The 20,719-nt window shown below is 45.3% G+C and overlaps 2 protein-coding genes across 6 annotated transcripts in view; one reads left to right on the top strand and one right to left on the bottom strand.

The window, feature by feature from the left end:
- Positions 1–3: 3 nt before the first annotated feature.
- The window catches only part of USH1G (USH1 protein network component sans), a 32,467-nt gene continuing 11,751 nt past the window's right edge, over positions 4–20,719 (top strand). For 2 of the 5 annotated variants that reach the window (XR_014153615.1, XM_081850825.1), the window contains exon 1: positions 15,363–17,027. Coding sequence is in view for 4 of the 5 variants with exons in the window: in XM_081850825.1 (XP_081706951.1) it covers positions 16,864–17,027 (164 nt within the window). In the remaining variant the exon portion in view is untranslated. Of the gene's footprint in view, positions 27–1,415; positions 1,507–8,350; positions 8,475–12,343; positions 12,405–15,362; positions 17,028–20,719 lie in introns of those variants that run through there. The other 3 variants (XM_081850826.1, XM_081850828.1, XM_081850827.1) reach the window with 3 other exon arrangements.
- The window catches only part of OTOP2 (otopetrin 2), a 43,355-nt gene continuing 26,870 nt past the window's right edge, over positions 4,235–20,719 (bottom strand). Inside the window, exons 2-8 of the mRNA XM_081850786.1 lie at positions 14,375–14,550; positions 13,223–13,672; positions 12,119–12,255; positions 11,104–11,162; positions 9,851–9,969; positions 7,378–8,273; positions 4,235–6,075 (exon numbers count right to left, since the gene is read on the bottom strand). Coding sequence (XP_081706912.1) covers positions 5,905–6,075; positions 7,378–8,273; positions 9,851–9,969; positions 11,104–11,162; positions 12,119–12,255; positions 13,223–13,637 — 1,797 coding nt within the window. The 5' untranslated portion in view covers positions 13,638–13,672; positions 14,375–14,550 and the 3' untranslated portion in view covers positions 4,235–5,904. The remainder of the gene's footprint in view (positions 6,076–7,377; positions 8,274–9,850; positions 9,970–11,103; positions 11,163–12,118; positions 12,256–13,222; positions 13,673–14,374; positions 14,551–20,719) is intronic.

The following is a 20,719-nucleotide window of genomic DNA, read 5'->3' as shown; positions in this document are numbered from 1 at the left end:
GGCATCACCATAAGACATGGCTATTGGTAAAGATGGAGCAAGGATCAATCAGGTTTTGATTTCTTGACATGCATTGGGACAGGAGGGGAAGGAGGCAGTGGCAGGTGCTCTCCCAATGTCCTAGCAGAGCGTCCTTGTTATGAAGGCTGAAGCTCCATCTGCAGTATGCATTTTAAGCAGTATTGTAGGCCAGGGAATGGCTGGGCACCGCAGAGGGGTGGCTGGATACTGATAAGTGGGCATTGGGAGCAGGGGAATTGGAGGCTGGTTTGGAAAAAGGGATCCATGACCTGGGGGGAATCTGTAACAGCCAGGAGATGGGAGTCAGAGGCAGGAGAAGCAGCAGGATAGGGGAGTAAAGATCAGGTGCAGGAGGTGGGAGAGGGAGGTCAGGCTGCTGTAGAGTCAAGGCCTTCCACACCTCCTGCCCCCAATGTCTGCTGCTCCACTGTCTCCCAGGACCAGAGCAGGATTGAAAAGGGAGAAGCTGAAGGTTACATGCGGGTGGAGTCTTTGCCTGCTTGCACACAGCAATGTGTTAATAAAAAACCAGGTCATAGGAAGTTTATGTAAAGCATCAAGATTTGTTCAAGCGGGTGGCATAGATGCTATCATATTACAGAATATAATACGCATAGGACACTCCAGTATGCATCGCTTCAAGCTGCTCTCACCCACAGATAAATGCCCCAATGATGTTTTGTCAATGAAATCACCTTTTCTGCGGTGGGTTTTTGTCTGTTTGCAGAAAACTTTCCCCCCAGTTCTTAGAATCAATAGTCTCCAGCTTTGGAGGTGATTTGAGTGGTGACCAGGGGTGGAGCTTTGTCAGTGATGGTTATCCAGTTAGGTCCCTAAATACATTTATGTTTGTGTTTATTCTCTTTAAGCACAAGTGAAAGTCGTTTTGTTTAACCAAGTTTTAGCATGAGCAGGGGGAAGCTACAGAGAAGCAGGCAGAGGGCCTTCTGGGTAGTGGCACCCTCCCTGTGGAATGCCCTTCCATCAGATGACAAGGAGATGAGTAACTATATAAACTTTAGAAGACATCTGAAGACTGCCCCATATAGGGAAACTTTTTAGGGTTTAATGTTTTATTTTGTTTTTATATGTGTTGGAAGCCTCCCAGAGTGACTGGGGCAACCTGGTCAGATGGGCGGGATACAAATACTATTGTTGTTGTTGTTGTTTGTTGTTATTAGTATTATTATTATTGCATTTGAGGAGGACACAGGACAGCACCAGAGAGGGGTGTGACTTGGGAATGGGAGGGTTTGAGGGCTACATATGGTCCTTGGGTCTGAGATTCCTCACCCATGTTTTAGCAGTTTTAGTTTGACTGGATTTTGCTATATTACGACACTACCGCTTTTGCTCTCCTTTGTAATTCTGTTAATATTGCCTTTATTTGATAGCAATATTGTTTTAAAAAATGGTTTCAAAAGCCACGTTGGGGACCAAAGAGACTCCAGCCTAGGAGCTGCCTGGTTCAAGCCTCGTTCAAAGGTAAGTCCTGGCAGACACTGTTAGGTAGCAGAAATCGGCGACATCTTTGAGACACCCTCCCCCTCAAACATAGTCATATTGCTAAGGGTGGCACACAGCACAGTGGTGAGCATTTGCCTCTCATTTTCCCAAGCACGCTGGCCTTCTTGCACCTGTTTGCTGGGCAATTGTAACTGCAAGACCCCTGAGGCTGCTGCATCTTCTTCTGAGACTGAAACGTAAAGCAAATGCACACATGCTGCACCCTCTCAGAGTGAAGAACTTGGGGAAGACAGCTTGTGCAGTTCTTGTGTTGTCTAACAACGCTGACACATCATGAGCAGCTAAAGTATGAGAGCTTTCTTATCATTGCTCATTAGCAAGATTAGAGCCATTGTTAAATAATTAGACAGTGAAAAGTCTTGGCTTTTGTGTTGGCCTTGGTTCAGTCACCAACGACTAAAGAGGCCGCTTAACACACCTGCTGCATTTACAACATGGCAACTTTTCTGCAGAGCTGGCCTGAAGCAGAACAACAAATGTCACTCCTCACACCGACCCCAAAAGTTAGGTACCCAAGACTGGCTAAGTTATTTTGGCATCTGAGGCAAAAAAAGTTCAGACATACCTCTCTCTGGCAATATTCATATAACAATGCAGTTAAACTTCTTACAATTTGTTGGCTTTTTGTGGCAATCCAAAATTAGGGACCTGAGGGCCACCTCATGTTGTCTAATGGTAGAGCTGGTCGTGTGGGGCCTTTCTGTAAGCATAAATGTAGAGTGGTACCTCGTGTTAAGAACTTAATTTGTTCTGGAGGTCTGTTCTTAACCTGAAACTGTTCTTAACCTCGGGTACCACTTTAGCTAATGGGGCCTCCCACTGCCACCGCACGATTTCTGTTCTCATCCTGAGGTAAAGTTCTTAACCCAAGGTACTATTTCTGGGTTAGCAGAGTCTGTAACCTGAAGCGTCTGTAACCTGAAGTGTATGTAACCCGAGGTACCACTGTATTTGTGTTTGTGTAGACATGAGCTGCTCCCCTGCCAGCTCCTAGGCCCCCACTCATTTGCCCATAAACTGAGGCAGGAATGAATACACCTTGGTTACAGCTTCATACCAATGGGTGGGCATTAAATTAACTGCTGCTGGCACCACTAAATATCTCACAACTTGCAAAGCCCAAATGCGACGTTAGCCCAAATGAAAAGATGTTGTGAATGCTTCTGAAATAATACCACCCAAGTGTGTCTGTGGATAGCAGTGTGCCACAAAGGAACTATTTGAGATGCTCTTCTTAGGTAAAATATATGGCAGGGCAAAGGGAAATGGCCTGTCTGTTAATCATGTTGGATCTTGAAAAATTTATAGGCCGAGAACAGCCCTGAAATGTACACAGAACACTACCAGCAGCTACACACTAGGGCAGCCTCTGCAAACCTCATGCCCCTCTCCAGAGGTTTTGGACGAGAATTGACTGCTCTCGCTGGCACTAGTGGGTTTTTTTTGGTCAAAAACATCTGGAAGGCACCAGGTTGGCAAACACTGCGCTAGCGCCGCCTGCAAACAAAATGGCATGTAAGGACCATCAGCAAACAGTGTGTTTAACTTTGTCCTTTAAAAACCACCTGCTTAGTTCTTTTTCTAAACTCTTACTCCCCATCTTTCCATTGAAACTCTATGAGGTAAACAATAGATATTTGTAAAAATGCTTGATTTAAAAAAAGACTTCAGAGATCAAAAGAAGACAGCCAATAAAAATTAAACAGTAACTGGGCAGGTAGAATTCAGGAGGTGAAAGAGACCAATCTTCGCAAGCTGAGGGAGGGTCGCTAGGCATGAGGCTAAGCAGGCCTCCCTCAGAAGGAAATTCCAAAATCTAGGTGATGCTCTCTCCTGCATGCCAGCCAAATGCAACTCGGTTGTCTCTTTACAGATGCTTGAGGGAAGCAGGGGTTAACTTCAGAAAACAAAATCGGGTTTCATTGTATATTTGACAATATAACCAAGATTTAGATAATGAACTATGGTTCACACTGCCCATGGCTATGTATGTCTGCAGGGGCCAGGGGCCTAGCATGGGACAGGGCAAAGGGACCATGGCCCTGGGCATGGATTTTTGAGGGGCTGCGAAGCTGTTTTGGTGATTTCTTCTCAGCAGCCTCAATGCCCTATCCTAGGGTGTGTTCACACCCTAGGTGTGCTTTCCCCTTGATAGGACGGGATGCCTTTAACCTGTGCAAGACTGTTCACACCTTGATTAAAGGCAAATTAGGAGTGGCTTAATGGTTCCAATCAGTGTGAAACTGGTTTGAGAAACAATGCATTAAACAACGGGCTCTCATAATGAAGTACAGGATCCATATGCATGATGGGTAATGTAGTGTGAACATGGATTAAAATCCCAGCACTCCAAACAAAGTGAGTGCACATTAAACGGGAATGTGAACACAGCCCCACATAGCCCCATATCTGAAACCTAAGAGAGGTTTTGGAGGGCATGTAAATCCCTACAGTGGGAACCTTCCTTCTATTAACTTATGCTGACTCTTAGGATTCTGGCTAAAATATTTTTACTACTGCACAAAAATGTTTCTTTCCCCCAACTGTATCCATGGAAATGTAGACTCCAAACTTCTAAATTACTTTTGGTTTCTGACACAGTAAATCAGCTCAAACCCCAACCTAACTTTCTCCCTCTGCATTGATCCTTAAGGCATATCAAAAGAAGAGAATAAACTCACCCAAATCAAACATGATTTTCATTTATTTGTACATTTTAGATTTTTCAACACCCGCCCTCCATGTTTTAAGCAGCAAAAGACATTTCTTTCCATTGTGAATACAGTTTCATGGTTTTTTAAAATCCTGGCAGTGCATGTAGGTGTGTACCTAGTAAATCTGGATCTACAAACATTTGGGGGGAATGGAATCAGCTGACGGAACCATCACCTCTACTCTCCATCTTAATGTTGCAGCTGTGGCTTCCAGTGGAAGAACGTCACTAAACCATGGCATAGATTTAGATGGGCTAAATTTTAACGACAAGTGTACGAGTGTCTATCTGGGCTGCTTACATGTTGACAGTCATTCAAAATTCATGGGGGCGGGGATGCTTGAATAACAACCGAAAAAGAGCAGGGATATTCTAACTGAATGAGCCTCAAGACTTTCCATTGAAAGAATATTCCCTGTATAGTGTCTATGAAGGATTTGTAACATATATGATGGCCCTAGCCAATATGGAAGAGCATCTTGAGCAGGTTAGGCTTTCCAAAGCTTTGCATTGGATTTAAACAGCCTTCCAAAACCCGATGCACTCCAGATGTCTTGGACTACAATTCCCACCAGCCCCATCCAGACTAGACAATGGCAAGGGGTGATGGGAATAGTAGTAAAAAATAAAATAAATCCAGAGGCCTCTAGGTTTGGAAGGCTGGACTAGAAGCTGATGATGGTGGAAAAGCCATCAAATCCCACCGTATGTAGGACACATTTGCAGACACCTCACCCAATAATTTTCAGTCGACTTTGGAGGCCAAGCAAGGGTAACAACGTACACCCCGCTTCCTACAACATCTGAGCTGAGGAAGAGGCTCTGACCTTTTTAGGCATGCCTGCACTTTAGGCGCTGCCATTGTATTGAGTTCAATGGTGATTGCCTCAGTGCCCTTATTCACTCATATATGTTTGTGTGTGTGCTATCAGAATGAAAATCAATAAATATTTTTTCATATAAAAATAGACTCGTTAAAAAAAATTATTAAGCTACCTTTAAAAACTAACATATCTCAATACCCTTTTGAAAGCACAACCCTACACTCTGGCACGCTGCAGGCCCTGATTCAGGACAGCAAGTAAGTTTCACTGAAACCTCTGGGACTTCAGCCTTATACTTATCGTGTGAGTTCCAACAGGGTCATACTCCCCAAGGCCGTTAATAACCGCTGGATTTAGTCTCCGTGGAGGGGGGGACAACAGGAACCTACAAAGGCATCCAAACGACTGCGGAGTGTTTAACTGGCTTTAACATTCACTTGATTCTTCTTTCAAACTGACCTTCCCTAGACTGGTTGACTGAACAGGCCTTAAAGTGACTAGGAATTAGCCTCAGGCTACAAACAGTCCGTGTCAGCATTTTGTGGTGGTGGGGGGGGAGAAAAGTAATCAAAGATGAACAACCCTTAGTAGGATGAAGAAAAGGAGGCACTTAAATAGAACGACAAAACACACATGGGAAAACAAAGAAACAAACAAAATCCCTAGGGTACATGTGGGCTATTGCCAGCCCACTAATCACCAGGGTCTGACATCAAAGTGAAACTCAACCTCCCCCCCCCCCCCAAGTTAAGTGCATCATCCAGTCCTGGGAGGGGCATGATAACGTAGGTCCTTATAAGAAACTCTTCATTGTTCCGATTAAGACATGATGTAGACTTCCAGTAGGCTGGCCACTGCATGCATTCTATAGAAGATGCCAAATGGCAGGCAGATGTCCACAATGGCAGCCCACATGGGATAACCGTAGAACGCAAGCTCTGTTTTGTTGTCAAACTGTGGCCGGGCTCCAAATGCTGGCATGACCCAGAGCTGTTTGGGGAAAGAAAGAAAAAAAACCACACAAGAACATTAGAAATCTGTAAGCACCCTCTGTATTAAAGGTAAAGGGACCCCTGACCATTAGGTCCAGTGGTGACCGACTCTGGGGTTGTGGCACTCATCTTGCCAGAGCAGCACACGGAAACGCCGTTTACCTTCCCACCGGAGCGGTACCTATTTATCTACTTGCACTTTGATGTGCTTTTGAACTACTAGGTTGGCAGGAGCAGGGACCAAGCATCGGGAGCTCACCCCGTCGCAGGGATTCGAACCACCGACCTTCTGATCGGCAAGTCCTAGGCTCTGTGGTTTAACCCACAGCACCACCCACATCCCACCCTCTGTATTACATAGTTTTATATCAGCAAGCTATAAAGGGCGGAAACTAGGCTTTTCAAGAGACCTGGAGCTCACTTCTCAATAGTTTTTAAAAATAACAGCACAGGAGATGATGCCGTCATGCCATGCGTTTCTCCCACTCTGTGGGTTCGTCCACACTTCCTTTTGTGCTGTGTTTTCTACTGTAGGCACAGATCCAGGATTTCCAGGCCCACATCTGAGCACTTGTTTTGGTCCTACTGTTTGCCCGGGGAGACCCGGGTTTTACCACTGAATCGGAGCAAAGATTTGCTTGGATTCAGCAGAAAAATGCCGGTTTTCCGGGGGAAAGCAGTGGAAGGAGGTAAAACAGCTTGGAAATTCTGGATCTGGAAAGTCTGGACTTTAGCCTAGAAAGCATGGCAAAGAAGGAAGTGTGGGTGAGCCCTGTATAGAAAAAAAAATACAGTGTAATATACCATATTTTTCCTTCTATAAGATGCCTCCATGTATAGGACACCCCTATTTTGGGGGGGCTCAGATTTAAGAAAATGGGGAAGATGGCCCCGTATAGAAGACGCCCCCTAATTTTTGACATTATTTTTTAGGGGAAAACCCTAGTCTTATACACGGAAAAATATGGTACGTTTTGTTAGCAGAGAGAGAGAGAGAGAGAGAGAGAGAGAGAGAGAGAGAGAGAGAGAAAGCACACTGTTACTAGAGTTCCATGTCTCTTTTTAACACCTAGTTCTATCAGAGACTCCACTACACACTCTACAGCTACATCTTTTGTCACACGTGAAAATGTGTTGGTGTAATTAACATGACCGCAACTGGTTATAAAAGGAAATACTCAAGATGTACATCTACATTCCCCCCTTGCCTCAGAGCAGGAGTTCCTTGCATGCTTTGCTGCTATGTATTTCCCCCCTAAGGAATAAGAAATTTTCCAAATTAATTAGCTGATTTACTTACAATGGCATTCCCCAAGAGCAGGAACACTGAAATCTCCTTTAAGAATCTTCTTCTCCAGTTCATTTTCTTGGAGGCCTTAAGGGACCGCCTCGCTTCAGAAGTCTGAATGGCTAACCCTGGCAGTGCGCTGGGCGGCAGAGCACTCAAACTCTCAGGGACTCGGAGCGATACTGCATTCATATTGACAAAAGTGAGCCCATAGATATCCTTCTGCTGAGGGTCAACTTTGTCTTCCTCTTCTGGGGGTTGCCGGTGCAGGCCTTCAATGATGAAAATGTTTTGGAAAGTGGGTTGAGCAAGCATCAGCAGGGAATAGCTCAAGTTGAGGGCATTTATAGTGTCCCTTGGTGAACTGGCCACTGTGGCCACAATAGAGTAATAGGAAATGGCATATTGCCCCAAGGCTGCACCCATCAATAACGCTACATCTAAAGTTCTGGTTGGGTTCTTGTGATGGTCCATGTCCCTCTTGTCAAATCTATAAACGATGGAGCCTGCGATGCAGATGGCGGACATCAGGCTCAGGCAAACGATGTTGAAGCCGTAATACATAGTGAGCACCTGGTCGGTCCTCTTAGAGTCTTCCTTTGAATTTACCTGAATCTCATACACAATCAGGACCGCTATGCCCGTCACAAGGACCAAGAACCCCACGATGGTGCCCAAAAAATAAGTCCTTCTGAAAAGCTTGAACTTCAGTTGGTGGATATGGTTGTCATGGGGGTCAATGAGGCGGCCAACGTTCTTCCACATGACGTAGACCATGGCGGAAGCGAAGAGGCTGTACTCAATATTGAAAGGGTACAACCAGTAATAGCCATTCTGGAAGATCTTGCAGAGTTGGCTTTTGCAGGCACAGTTTTCTGTTTGCGAGGCCGCCCTCATCATTAACAGAGCTGCAACAAAGAGAAAACAAGCTTGTTAGGGGCCACTTACTGCTCTGTGAAAGGTTTTTGTTCTTTAAACAAAATAGGACTCTGAGAAGAAACGAGCCAAAGATTGCAATATCTATGAATTTTGTTGGAATGGGATTGAAATGAGAGCTGCCACTTCAGAGCCATCTCCATGATTCTTCAAGCCCTCTCAAAACTCTACAGGTGCTTTGTGCACCTCTTGCTTTTCCTCTGTGGTGGTCAAAATATCTTGCTTTTCCTCTGTGGTGGTCAAAATGATACACACAGATGTCCCCTCTCCCAACAACTCTGAAACTAGTTAGGCTAAGAGGTAGGGGAAGGGGCAGGTGTGTGTGTGTGTGTGTGTGTGTGTGTGTGTGTGTGTGTGTGATTATTTTGGGTTTCTTTGGATGTTATCATCCTCAGAGAGGGAGACTGAGAGGGGCCCTTAGGTTCACTCACACAAGCCCATGCTCTCCCTCCCAACCCCTTCTTACAGGAGCTAAATGAGAGACTGAATGGCCGACTACCCTTTTAGAAACAGTTTATTTTCTTGGTGGCTGGGGAGATTTCTTGTTCAAATAACAGCAGGCCTCCTTTGTTGGTGATTCACTTCTTATACTTTCCAGAATGGAGTAGGAAGACCAGGGAAGGGATGGGAGCATGTGAGGCCGAGGCCTGTTCCTGATGTCTTCCCAGGAAGAATCTTTTAGTTTGTGAGTTGTGGTGCAGAAGGGGGACAATAATCTATGTAAAGGTAAAGGTAAAGGGACCCCTGACCATTAGATCGTTGTGACCGACTCTGGGGTTGCGGCACTCATCTCGCTTTATTGGCCGAGGGAGCCGGCATACAGCTTCTGGGTCATGTGGCCAGCATGACTAAGCTGCTTCTGGCAAACCAGAACAGCGCACGGAAACGCCGTTTACCTTGCCACCAGAGTGGTACCTATTTATCTACTTGCACTTTGACGTGCTTTCGAACTGCTAGGTTGGCAGGAGCAGGGACCGAGCAACGGGAGCTCACCCCCTCGCAGGGATTCGAATAATCTATGTAGCACTTCACAAAACAAAGAAACACCACCACTACCCAACTAATTTTTCCTGGCCTTGGAATGTTCAGGAGAGAGGGCAGATATGGGCTGGTTAAGAAGTGGGGACCCTAATTTCAACCTTACTCCATGGAAGTTTCCACTGAAGTCTGCTTTTGGGTAAACTGCTCTTTAATATAAGCAAAAGTAAAAGAAAATTGTAAAACGATCCACTATGAAACTGCTGCTCTGTAGGGCTGTTCACTGCACTGTAGGCATGTCCACACATGAACATTCGACAAGTGTATAATCTGTGTACATAAGGAGCTGAGCTGTACATCTGTAGAATTATTCACATATTAACATTCAACCAGGTATGCAGTCCATGTACAACGAGTTGTGCAAATCTACAAGTATACATTGCTTCATGCAACCACTTGTACATGTGCAGAGACAGCTTGTACCTGAGTTCAGTGTAATGTGTGAGTGAGCAAGCCTTGTGAGTTTTAATCTCAGTTATTCTAAATGGATCGCCTTGCTTGAGCCACTTACCCATTCTGTGTGTAACATTTGCAATTGGGTTCTTTGATTCAGCCTTATGAACTGACTCATCTGTTACAGCTGCCATCCACACTGCTAGGTTGGTGGTCAACGTGAGCATCAAGCCACATCTGTAGGAAGAGAAAGCGTGGAACCATGGAGTTAAACTCTGTTCATTACAGGATTATACACCATGACAATAAATGCAAGAGGTGGGATTTTGGAGCACTGAGAAAAAGCTCAATATAAAAATTCTAAGCTGCTGTTGTTGCTGTTAGCTATTTCCACCAGGAGGGCTAAGACCAACAACAGCAACAGGCAGAGAGAAGAGGTCTTCCATCATGTAGTTATCCTCTGGAACAAAATAAAAAAATTCCTTCCAGCAGCACCTTAGAGACCAACTGAGTTTGTTATTGGTATGAGCTTTTGTGTGTATGCACACTTCTTAGTTGGTCTCTAAGGTGCTACTGGAAGGAATTATTTTATTTTATTTTATTTTATTTTGTTTCGACTACAGCAGACCAGCATGGCTACCTACTTGTAACTTATCCTCTGGAGCAGGAACTTGCAGAGGACACCCACCATTAGGTAGAGCAAGACAGCCACTTCAGCCAACAATTCTGGGATTCATGAGAAGGCAGCAAGTTGTTATTTACTTATTATGTGTTATGTTGTGGGTTGACATAGCAGACGACACAGCGATTTCTCCAAGTAGCTCTTTATTTCGTAAGCTGGAATAGAACTGACTGCAAACAGCTCAGCCGGCCTGCTTTTATAGGCAGCCGGCTGTCAACATTGTAGCAACAACAGCCCAGAGTTCCTGCCTAAAATAACTGACGTGGACCTGAGTGAAAACTATCTACAGACCTGAGTGAAAACTATATACAGTATCCCCCTGCTGGCCCAGGGTGAAACTTCACTACATAACATTATGATTGTATATTTACTGCCAGGGAGGGGGAGAGATACTTGTCGGGTTTTCTGACGCAGTTCCCAGAATAACTTGGCTGGTCTCGAGAGGATGATATCATTTGCTGTTCTACCTCAAGCAGCAACATGTCTTGGGCTGGCATTTTCAAAGAGCCCTTTAAGACGGAACAGGACCCTGCATTTTGTTGCAGATCCCCTCCTTGTCTTTCATGACTGATGATGATGTTATGGCTAGCATGTTGGGATTCGGCCCTCTGTTCAGCCAGCCTAGGCTGAGGCTTAATAAAATGACAAAGCAGCATGGACAGACTCAGTTAGGTGGCCTGGATATTTACCTGGTAAGATTCAGATGCTTGTGGATGCAGTCTTGGGCAGACATCCAGAGAAAGACAGTCTAGAACAGGGAAGAAGTATATATATTTAAAATGACATTCCAAAGTAGGTAGGGAATGAAGTGCAGGGAATGAATGGAAGAGGCAAAAAAAGAGAGCAAAGTAATTTGATGTCACATTTACTCTTCTTATCCTATTTAGTAACTTCTGTCCCTTCACCCAGCTTATAGAGGAAATATTCCTTCCACTTCTAAGCGATGCAAACTCGTCAACTCCCAAGGATCACTTTGGGCCTTAAAGGCATGGCTAGTCTTACTAATATCCTTGCCCTTCCAATATAAAATGGCTGTAGGATTCATTTCCCACCCAGCTGTTTCTATACATCATTCCTGTAGAAGAGTGTTAAACTAATGAAGCAAGATGCTGCGTGGACAGCCAAGTATAAATCCACCACTAATGCACAATTGCTGAATCTGTGACATGTTGCAGAATATACTCAGATCTCCCCCCCCCCAAAAAAAAACCCCATAGTTTGGAAGTGTCCTGGATCTAATTAGTGACAGATTCTCCTGCGCCCATTATAATGTTTTCTACAGGAATGTTAACCTTTCCAGGTCTAAAAGTAATCCAAAAGATAGACAAGAGGCTCTCCAAGTATATTAACCAGGCAGCTGTGAGGCCACACAAAAAGGAAACAGTGGCATAATTTTATCCACTCTCCTTCTAGCAGACAAGGACCTAACTAAAAACAGTCTCCAGTAAACACAAGCACAGCTAACGAGGCTAAAGAACTTGCCACCACCCATTCCTTTTGCTTCCTCATCTCAGCTAAGGTTGCTGCATGTGCTGGGTTCAGTGAATCAGTCACAGCAAAATCTGAACTCCCATCTTCCCTAAGCCTTAGCCATGCTGGCTGGAGCTGATGGGATTTGGGGTCCAACAACATCTGGAGAGTCCCAGGCTGGCTTCCCCCACCATAGACCATCTCCTATGTACCCAAAAGAAGAGTCCAACTCACCTGAGTGATCACAAACACACCCTGTACCACTGGAAACATTATTCTGATGGGTGACAGGCACTTATAGTAGCTGGAATAATATCCAGTCTTAAAAGCATCCATTACCAGCGAGAGGACTGCAAACAAGACCAAGCCGCCTGTTTTGGAAAAAAAATGCAATCACATTCTGTGCACATCAGATTCCTAGACTCCTGTAGTTCCTCTATTTTGTCTTTTTACCCACAGCCATGGATCCTTTATGCCAGCAGCCCACATAAAGTAACAACAATGGAATTTCATGCACAAGGTACCAGTCTGCTGAAACAGGAGTCTTATTGGGTTATTTTTGCTTTTATAAAATGGAATACGTGTGTGTGTGTGTGTGTGTGTGTGTGTGTGTGTGTGTTGCCTCAAGCAAATCAAGTCCAAACTCAATGTCAGGGTGCAGAATCCGTCTCAGTAAATGGAGCTCCAACTCTTCCAAGTCCTTGATTACACAGGGGTACTCAGAGCTGGCTCCAGATTTCTGCTGGGCCCCTTTGGCAAAAGATCTGCACTGCGCCATTTTCTGTTTGACAGGCAGACAAGACATCTGAGCCTCCCCAGTAATATTATGTCACTTGCTTGCTTCTGTAAATCCACCCTCCTTAATGGTCTCCAAAGCACTGGAGGATAAGTGGTTGGGGGGGGAGGTGTATGTCAGGGATTGTACTGGATCAACGGCTTTGCTTTGAAAACTCATGAACCTGAGTTAGATGCTCCAGATCCTGGCATCACCTCTGGCTGCCACACCAAATGTGACATAGCTTTTTACCTAGCTTTCTTCTTGGACACTGAAGGTATTTCCCGCTTACGGCTCTCAACAGAACAGCAAGTCTCGCAGAACTTAGAGAACAGTTGAGATTTTTGATTAAATATAGGCAGGACTGTGCTTGGCGACTGTGAGAATTGGCTGATGTGCTACAATGGGCTGCTGGCCTGATCCAGCTGTCTCTTTTTATATTCTTATGAATGCAGCAGCACCCCTTTCATGGATTTGCCCTATTCCTATGGGAATAAGACCCACTTGCTCATCATGTTTACGCTTTGTCCTTCCCACCCAACAACATATAGCTTCCTGCTCACCTCTCAGCCAGATGGGCCCTGCATGGTTGTCCTTGCAAGGAATGGCACCCTGCAGCCTGGAGGTTCTGAAGATGTAGAAGAGCATCCAGGCAATGTTGATCAGCATCACAATGATGAGCATGAAAAAGACATCATAGTCATGCAGCTTTACTTCTTGGAAAGCCCCACCGCTGACCAGTGTGCAGGACAGAAGCACCAAATTGATGGCTAGTAGAATGGAGAAGACACGCCCTCCTTTCTTCCAGACTTCTTTGGAGCTGTGCGGCGAGGGAGACGGGCACTTGTGGGAGCCAATGGGAGAGGTGGGAGATAGCGGGTCAGGTCCAAAGCTGCCCTTATCGTCCTTGTGGCCGGAGCCCATAATGGAATCCTCACGTCTGATCTCACAGTCTTGCCACATTGATACTTCGGTCATGATTTAATGGGTACCGAGGAGATGCTGCTGCTGGCCTGAAGGTGGGGGCAGGAAGAGAGAAAACGTACACACCTACGTTAGTGTCATTGTAAATTATGGTATTGTTAGAAAAAGGGGGAAGATGCACATAAAAAGAGAACAGTAAGACCTGCAAAGGTGGGCTTCAAGGTGCAATCTTTCAACTGCTCTTTCCATAGCAAGCTCCCATGTTGTGAAAGCCAATTCTGTTACTTTCTAAGGTCCTTATTTTGAGGGATTTGCAAGCAGCAAGAACTATCTAGTTGTACTACTGCATTGTGAAGAAACAGATCAGCTAGGGGAGCACACTGGGGGTGCCAATTTGAATAAAATATCAATCACAAGACATAGTGCACGTACACCATTTGAATGGCAATGCCCATCAACTTTTTGGCGGGGAGGCTGACCCCTTCAAATATTTTATTGGGGGGGGGCGAAGGGGCCTCAGCCATTGGCATTGGCTCCTACAAACTCCATTGAAAATATACTCGAGAGTGTATTCCCAGGTGTGTATTGAAACCTACAGCCCTAGGTTGCAATCGTATGAGCATTAGCCTGGGAATAAGTCCCGTTGAAAACAAACTGAACTTACTTTAGATGCATGGGATTGCATGCAGTGCTGGAGTTAAGATTTGCTACTAATATCGCTAAGTTGGTATTTTATAACTAGGCACAAAGAGACAAGAACAGTAATCACAACAAAGAACAAATGCACCTACCTGTTTTCCACCCGCAAGTCGACTCTCTTTCCTCACTGCTGCTTTCACACAAGCTTCCTCTTCCCCCAGCTCACAGATGCCCTGGAATTTATATCTGTCCGGACACCTCTGTGATTTACACCACCAGTGATCTTCATAAACTCAGTAAGGCTCACATGATCCATTTTGTGCAGTAGCTAGTTTTAGGGAAGAAAGGATGAGGAAGAGAGGGTCAAGGTCACTTGACAGTAAAAATGGTGGGAAGGTGGGATCTTATCACAAACCATACTGCACAGGTCACAATTCATTTCATTATTATTATTATTTTTAAAAAAGCATGACAGCAACAATTGGCCTTGGCTTAGTATCAACCTGCCAGTCTTGAGCTGGAAGTAAAACCTCTTTAGGCTGAAATCCTATACACACTCCATTGATCCTATACGAGCTCCATTGAACTTACTGGGTCTTCTGAGTAGATGTGATATATAAGGACTGCATTGTCGGTGTCTTATCTCCTGCATATTTTTGGAGTTGGGGGCCAGATGAAAAAGAGTACAGAGCTCTTGTGCCTGTAATAGTTATGCAGGGGAGGGGATTTCAGTATAAATGACAACAAAACAAAATCACAACCAAACCCTTTTCTACACAACTATTAAAGACAAAGGAGCCCCGCTGTGGGTTAAACCACAGAGGCTAGGACTTGCTGATCAGAAGGTCAGCGGTTCGAATCCCCGTGACGGGGTGAGCTCCCGTTGCTCGGTCCCTGTTCCTGCCAACCTAGCAGTTCAAAAGCACATCAAAGTGCAAGTAGATAAATAGGTACTGCTCCAGCGGGAAGGCAAACGGCGTTTCCGTGTGCTGCTCTGGTTCGCCAGAAGCGGCTTAGTCATGCTGGCCACATGACCTGGAAGCTGTACGCCGGCTCCTTCAGCCAATAAAGCGAGATGAGCGCCGCAACCCCAGAGTCGATCATGACTGGACCTAATGATCGGGGTCCCTTTACCTTTACCTTTAGCCCTTTTTCACCTGACTATCCTAGGCATGAAATGCCACTGTTGTTTCCTGTGGGTCTGTGTTTTTGTTTGTGCTTAAATATCAGTGTCCTTTAGCCAACAGTGCACAATTCAGATTAGTTAGAAGATTGCTGTTATTTCACTGTAGGGAAGGAACCCTGGCAATGAGTTGTTCACTGACTTAACCAGATTTATACACCACTTCATCATCAAAACCTCTAAGCAGTTTACATTAAAAAATAATAATCCATGACATCCACTTATGCTATTGCAATAGAATGCCATTTGCAGCCATTTATCCTAAGAAAACTGCAGGAGTGAATCATCCAGTTCCATGCTCAATAAGGCTGGAAGGAAACAAACATTTCTGGACGCATGACAGCTTATGCCACTAAAGTGCCACTTATTTCTGGTAGAGCTTCTAAGTGAATTTCATTCTCTGAGCAACAGATGGCGCCAGAAGACCAGGTATTCCCAAAGAGAGCCGGGAAGAGGGAACTAGTGGTCACTCACAACCCTTTGAAATTCAGGTCACGCATACTGAGATGGTTGATGCAACAAACAGGTGCCTGGAAGCACATGCATCGTACAGGCACCACATGCGCAGCCTGCATTAGATGTGGGCATACACTGCGTAGTAAACAGGCACAAAGCAATTCTGAAGAACATTTCTGGAAGACGACTACTGCTATTCTGAAATTGAACCTTCTCACTTGGGTAAACACTGGAGGAAGTGTCATAGCACAGCGGGTGGTGTTTTTCACGCAGAAGGTCCCAGGGCTATTGCCCACCCCTCCCAGGTAGGACTGGGAGAGACCCCTGGCCTGAAGGCCTGGAGAGCTGCCAGTCAGTGCCCACAATACTGAGATGGATGGCGCAAGGGTCTAACTGGTTAAAAGTCAGCTGCTTTGCTGCTTCACACAGTTGTAGAGTTCTCTGCTGAATGGAAATTGTGGAGGGAAGCCTTTTCAAAAGTGGATATTTGTATGCGGAAACTATCCCTCCCAGAAACGTCCTTTCAAAAAACACAACAGTACTGTTATCTCAGATTTGAAGGGGAGGGAGAAAATGTCTCAGAATAGCAGGTAGCAGGCAGAAAGTTTTAAGTCCCTTGAAAGCGAGAACTTCAGCTATTGAGGCAACAGCTGAGCAGAGAATTCCACAGTGTTACCAGCCCATTTTGCTGCTAGGGAAGAGGACAGAACGAGTGTCTTCTGCAAGGGGTTTGCTAAGGTGAAGTGCACACCAGAGAGAGGCAAATAATCCTTAGGACCCAGGGGAATCCACAGAAACTAATCTCATGCATTCAATATGAGGAGTTCCTCCCCTCACTGGTCAGGGATTCTCAGGTGTCCAAGTAACAAAGCTCCCTCCTCCTCCTCCTCTCTTTTCTCAGCCAGCTGCTTTCCTGGAACTCTCTCCTCAGACTCCATGCCCGTCCTCTTACTATCCCCTCTCGCCCTTCCCAATGAAGCGGCCAGGGAGTAAAGCTGCACCATGAATGACCACTACCACAGGGCAGCCAGGGATGGCTACCTCGACCTGCTGAAGGAAGCCACCAAGAAGGACCTCAACTCGCTGGACGAGGATGGCATGACCCCAACCCTATGGGCCGCCTACCATGGCAACTTGGATGCATTAAGGTTGATAGTTAGCAGAGGGTAAGTCCTGCCTTTTGCCCTGATTTGACTTTGCTGTGATGCAGGGCTCAGCGAAAAGTCCACGGCTCTTTCCCTTGACAGGCCACACAGCCTCGCAGGGAATGAAAGCAAGGCAGGTGGGTTGAGCCTGCTTGTTTTTCCACCTTTGGGGGGGGATGTGTAAATCTGTGCTAGCCTAAATTTCCCATATGGACATGTTGGGAAAGCAGAGAAGCTTTTGACTCGGTGTAGCTGCTGTGTTGGGTCAGTGGGCAAGAAAACCTCCTCCCCCATCACCTTATCCCATCTTTTAACAATTGTATATTTCACTGCCTGTGAATGTCTTGGATTGGTCTCCCTCCCTTGCAGATTTCACCCTTAAAACTATCATGAATGGACAGACCGCAGCACTGTGTTCTCTCAATGTTGGTTAAGATGTTTGGTGCTTGGCTGGCAACTCTAGCCCCGTTCTCTTGTTTTATCTGGCAAAGGCAGGGGTTGGTCACTCTCTCCTGTTATGTGTGTCAATAGTTTTAAAGAGACATGAAAGTGGTTTTTTAGCATTGCTTCCTCCATGCACTCACATTTCTATTACCTCTGGGTTTTGTGTGCATTTTGAAGCACTACAAAAACCTACCAAACCTATTAGATGTGGGAGCTGGATGGAGGAGATCTCTCAACACCCCTCTCTCCCCAAAGCGATTTGTTTTTCAAGCCAACTTTGGCTCATGAGGCATTGATGGGGCTGTATCGGTTCTTTTGTTATAGTTTGAAGAGGGAATTAATTATCTATGCACCCCCTCCAAAATCCATTGAAGACAGTGTGCTGAGAAGGATGGAGGAGGCCTGCAAAATAAGTGTGCTAAAACACAGATCAGACCTATGCTCTTATCTTCTCCATCACAATCACTGATGGTGTTAATCATAGAAGCTGCAAGAGGAAGAATCTGAGAGGCAGAGAGGTATTAGGATAATTGGATCCTCTTCCTAGATTATGCTGCCTGAAGGCAGGCCAGCCTCTGTGTCCCAGAAAAGCTGAACTTTTACAAGATGAAAATACGTGTTTTGGTTATCTATTGAAGATGGGCACTATGCAAAATCAGCTCTAACTGTTGGATGAAGGCTATGAGTTCTGTGGTGACCAAATAATTTAAGGTGTCCTCAGTTCAGCCACTGCTGTTCACAAATCTGCAAGATTGGAGTGCTGTTGTTCCCATTCCCCAAATGAATTTAGGGATAGGAATGGAAGTTCACCTGAGGCCAGTCAGTGCAGAGCTCCAGCATAGATCAGTTGACCAGGGACCATAGCTAGTACTGTATGAGGTTTGCCGAAATTGCTTGGGCAGGTGCTGCTGGACTATTAGAAATTCAAAGTATTTATTTATTTAAGGTATTCATATGCTGCTTAATTGCTGAAGTGTCCAAGCAGCTCTCAGATAGCTCCAGTGTGCAGGAGAAGCACCAGAGCCTATAACCTTTTGGGCCAAAGCAGGTCCCTTTCAAAAGGTCTTTTGAAATCTCAGCTTTCGCATAGAAAGCAAAGAACAAGTCATTACACTAACTTGCCTTACATTGAGGCTTTTTGATTTCCATGATTGCTAATGCACACATTTTTATATGTTTCTCCTCTGAGCACTAAATACGAGTGCTCTCATTATTATCTGATGGGTAAGCGGCATTCCCCTAATTTTTCAGTGTTGGCTGCAGTTCCATACAATTTTGCCACCCCTCAAATGGGCTTAAATGTGGATTTCTGCAGAAAGGTACCTGATGGTACATTTGGACTGGAATAGATGGTCCTGGATGAGCATCTTCCCTGCAGCTCAGCTAGTGTTTAATGAACTGAAAATACTATGTGCTTGCTGTCAGTGGAGGGGATATAGTAGAGAGGAATGCTCATGCCCTTTTGGTGATGAATGTTATTAGGAAAAGACAGATGAGGCTGGCTCTTTAAAAGGTGCTTTCATCATTGGCCACAGTTTGTCAGAGATGGAAGAAATATACCCTGGCGCTTAATTAAAACAGCACGGAATTTGCAAGAGGGAGGGAGGAGGCCTTGCTGCGCGCAGAGAAGCAAAATTATTGATGCTCAGTATTGGCTGCATCTGTAATGTCACTACAGTATTCTCCCCCAGTCCCCCAATTAACGACAGTAACATAGCCTGTATTGGCACAGCTGCCTAGCTGCCAAGCAGAAATCGGCAGGGAACTTAACTCTGTTGCAGAAGATTATGAGCTCCAGTTGTTTAGGTCTTCTGTTGGACAAATACTTTTGCACAATTGCAACTAATTTCTGCAGACGTTTATGCACCAGTAATCAGTGGCTGAATGTGCTTTGGTGTGCTAGACTGGAGGATAAATTGCTGTCTGGACTGCCTCCCTTAGCTTTTCCAAAACGGATATCTGGTGAATATGGAGGCTATGATCACAGGCCTCACTCCCAAATCTTATATCAGCTGTGTGCACCACTTTATCTTCTCAATGCACAACGTAGGGAACAATGAGGCAATACCACTGTTGCACACGAAGGATTTGTCTGGGTGCACAGCTCTGCAGAAACACCATGTTTGTATTTTGTACAGCAGATGATGAATGCAGGATTGTGGGGAAGACAGGAGGATTTGGTGGTAGATCTGCCCTGTTCATTAGTCAGACAAAAGGCCCCTTTCATCCTCCTGGCTGTGCACTAATGAGGGATAGGAACACAATTAATGTGATGGCTGGGAAAAGGGAGGCAAGCTGGCATTTGGTGCCACAGCCTCCGAGAGAGACAATTGCTCTTTAGTGAGAGTTTTTGACAAGCTCATCAGCAGCAGTGCCCAAGATGGGAGATGGGCCAGCTTATGATTATCTGGGCTTCACAATGAAGGGTTTCAGGAGATGAGGTGGCAGTGAAGTTGCCTTCTGTCCAAGTGGCAGTGTGTTATTTTGGCAACAACACACTCATTAAAGAATGTGTCGTTCCCCCCTGTTTGTTTTATTCCTGGGTGAATGCCAGAGATGCTCTCTTTTCATAATTCAGTTGTAGACCAAATGCAGTGTGCAGTTCAGATTTGCAGGATGCGGAGACCCTGATCTTAGCTATACTTCCTGCTCTGGATTTGAATTCATGGCTTCAGCTTGATCCCACACTTCCTCACAGGAAGCAAACACCGTGAGGCAGGCTCTGGAGTGCAAATGCATTGAACTCCACCTGATCTAGGCAGGGCTTAAGCTTCAGCCGGTGCAAATCCAAAGTAAGAGGGGAGGGAAACAGCAAAAGGCTTTCAAACAGTTCTGGAAGTTTTGACGACCTGGGACTCTAAAGCGCAGCATCGCCTGTTGCCATAGTGACACCAGTTGAGTGACAGGTGGGCAGCCTGCCAGCCTTGTACAAAGGTTCCCCATCCCTGATGTAGGATGTTTTCACATTAGTGGCTTAACACACAGCAAGGCTGTTTTGCAATCTGCTGTCTTCCTTCTATTGTACCCTTCCTCCACCCCAAATTTTGCACAATCTCATAGCTTCTCTCCCCTGGTTCTTCATTTTTATCTTGCATGCTTGCCATGCATGCATGCTACCCTCTCCCATCCTTCCCTTCTCCAGTTAGGCACACATGTTGGTGCCTCTTCCTGCCTTAGACAGGCTGCAGGGAAAATAATATAAGCCGCCTTGAGCCTCTACACCAATTATAAAATTAATTTGACATTTTTATGTAGCCCTCTAGGGCAAA

This window comes from Podarcis erhardii (genome assembly GCF_964252035.2).
Source record: "Podarcis erhardii genome assembly, chromosome: 2".
NCBI lineage: Eukaryota > Metazoa > Chordata > Lepidosauria > Squamata > Lacertidae > Podarcis > Podarcis erhardii.
This window is presented reverse-complemented; position numbering and strand designations above follow the sequence as displayed.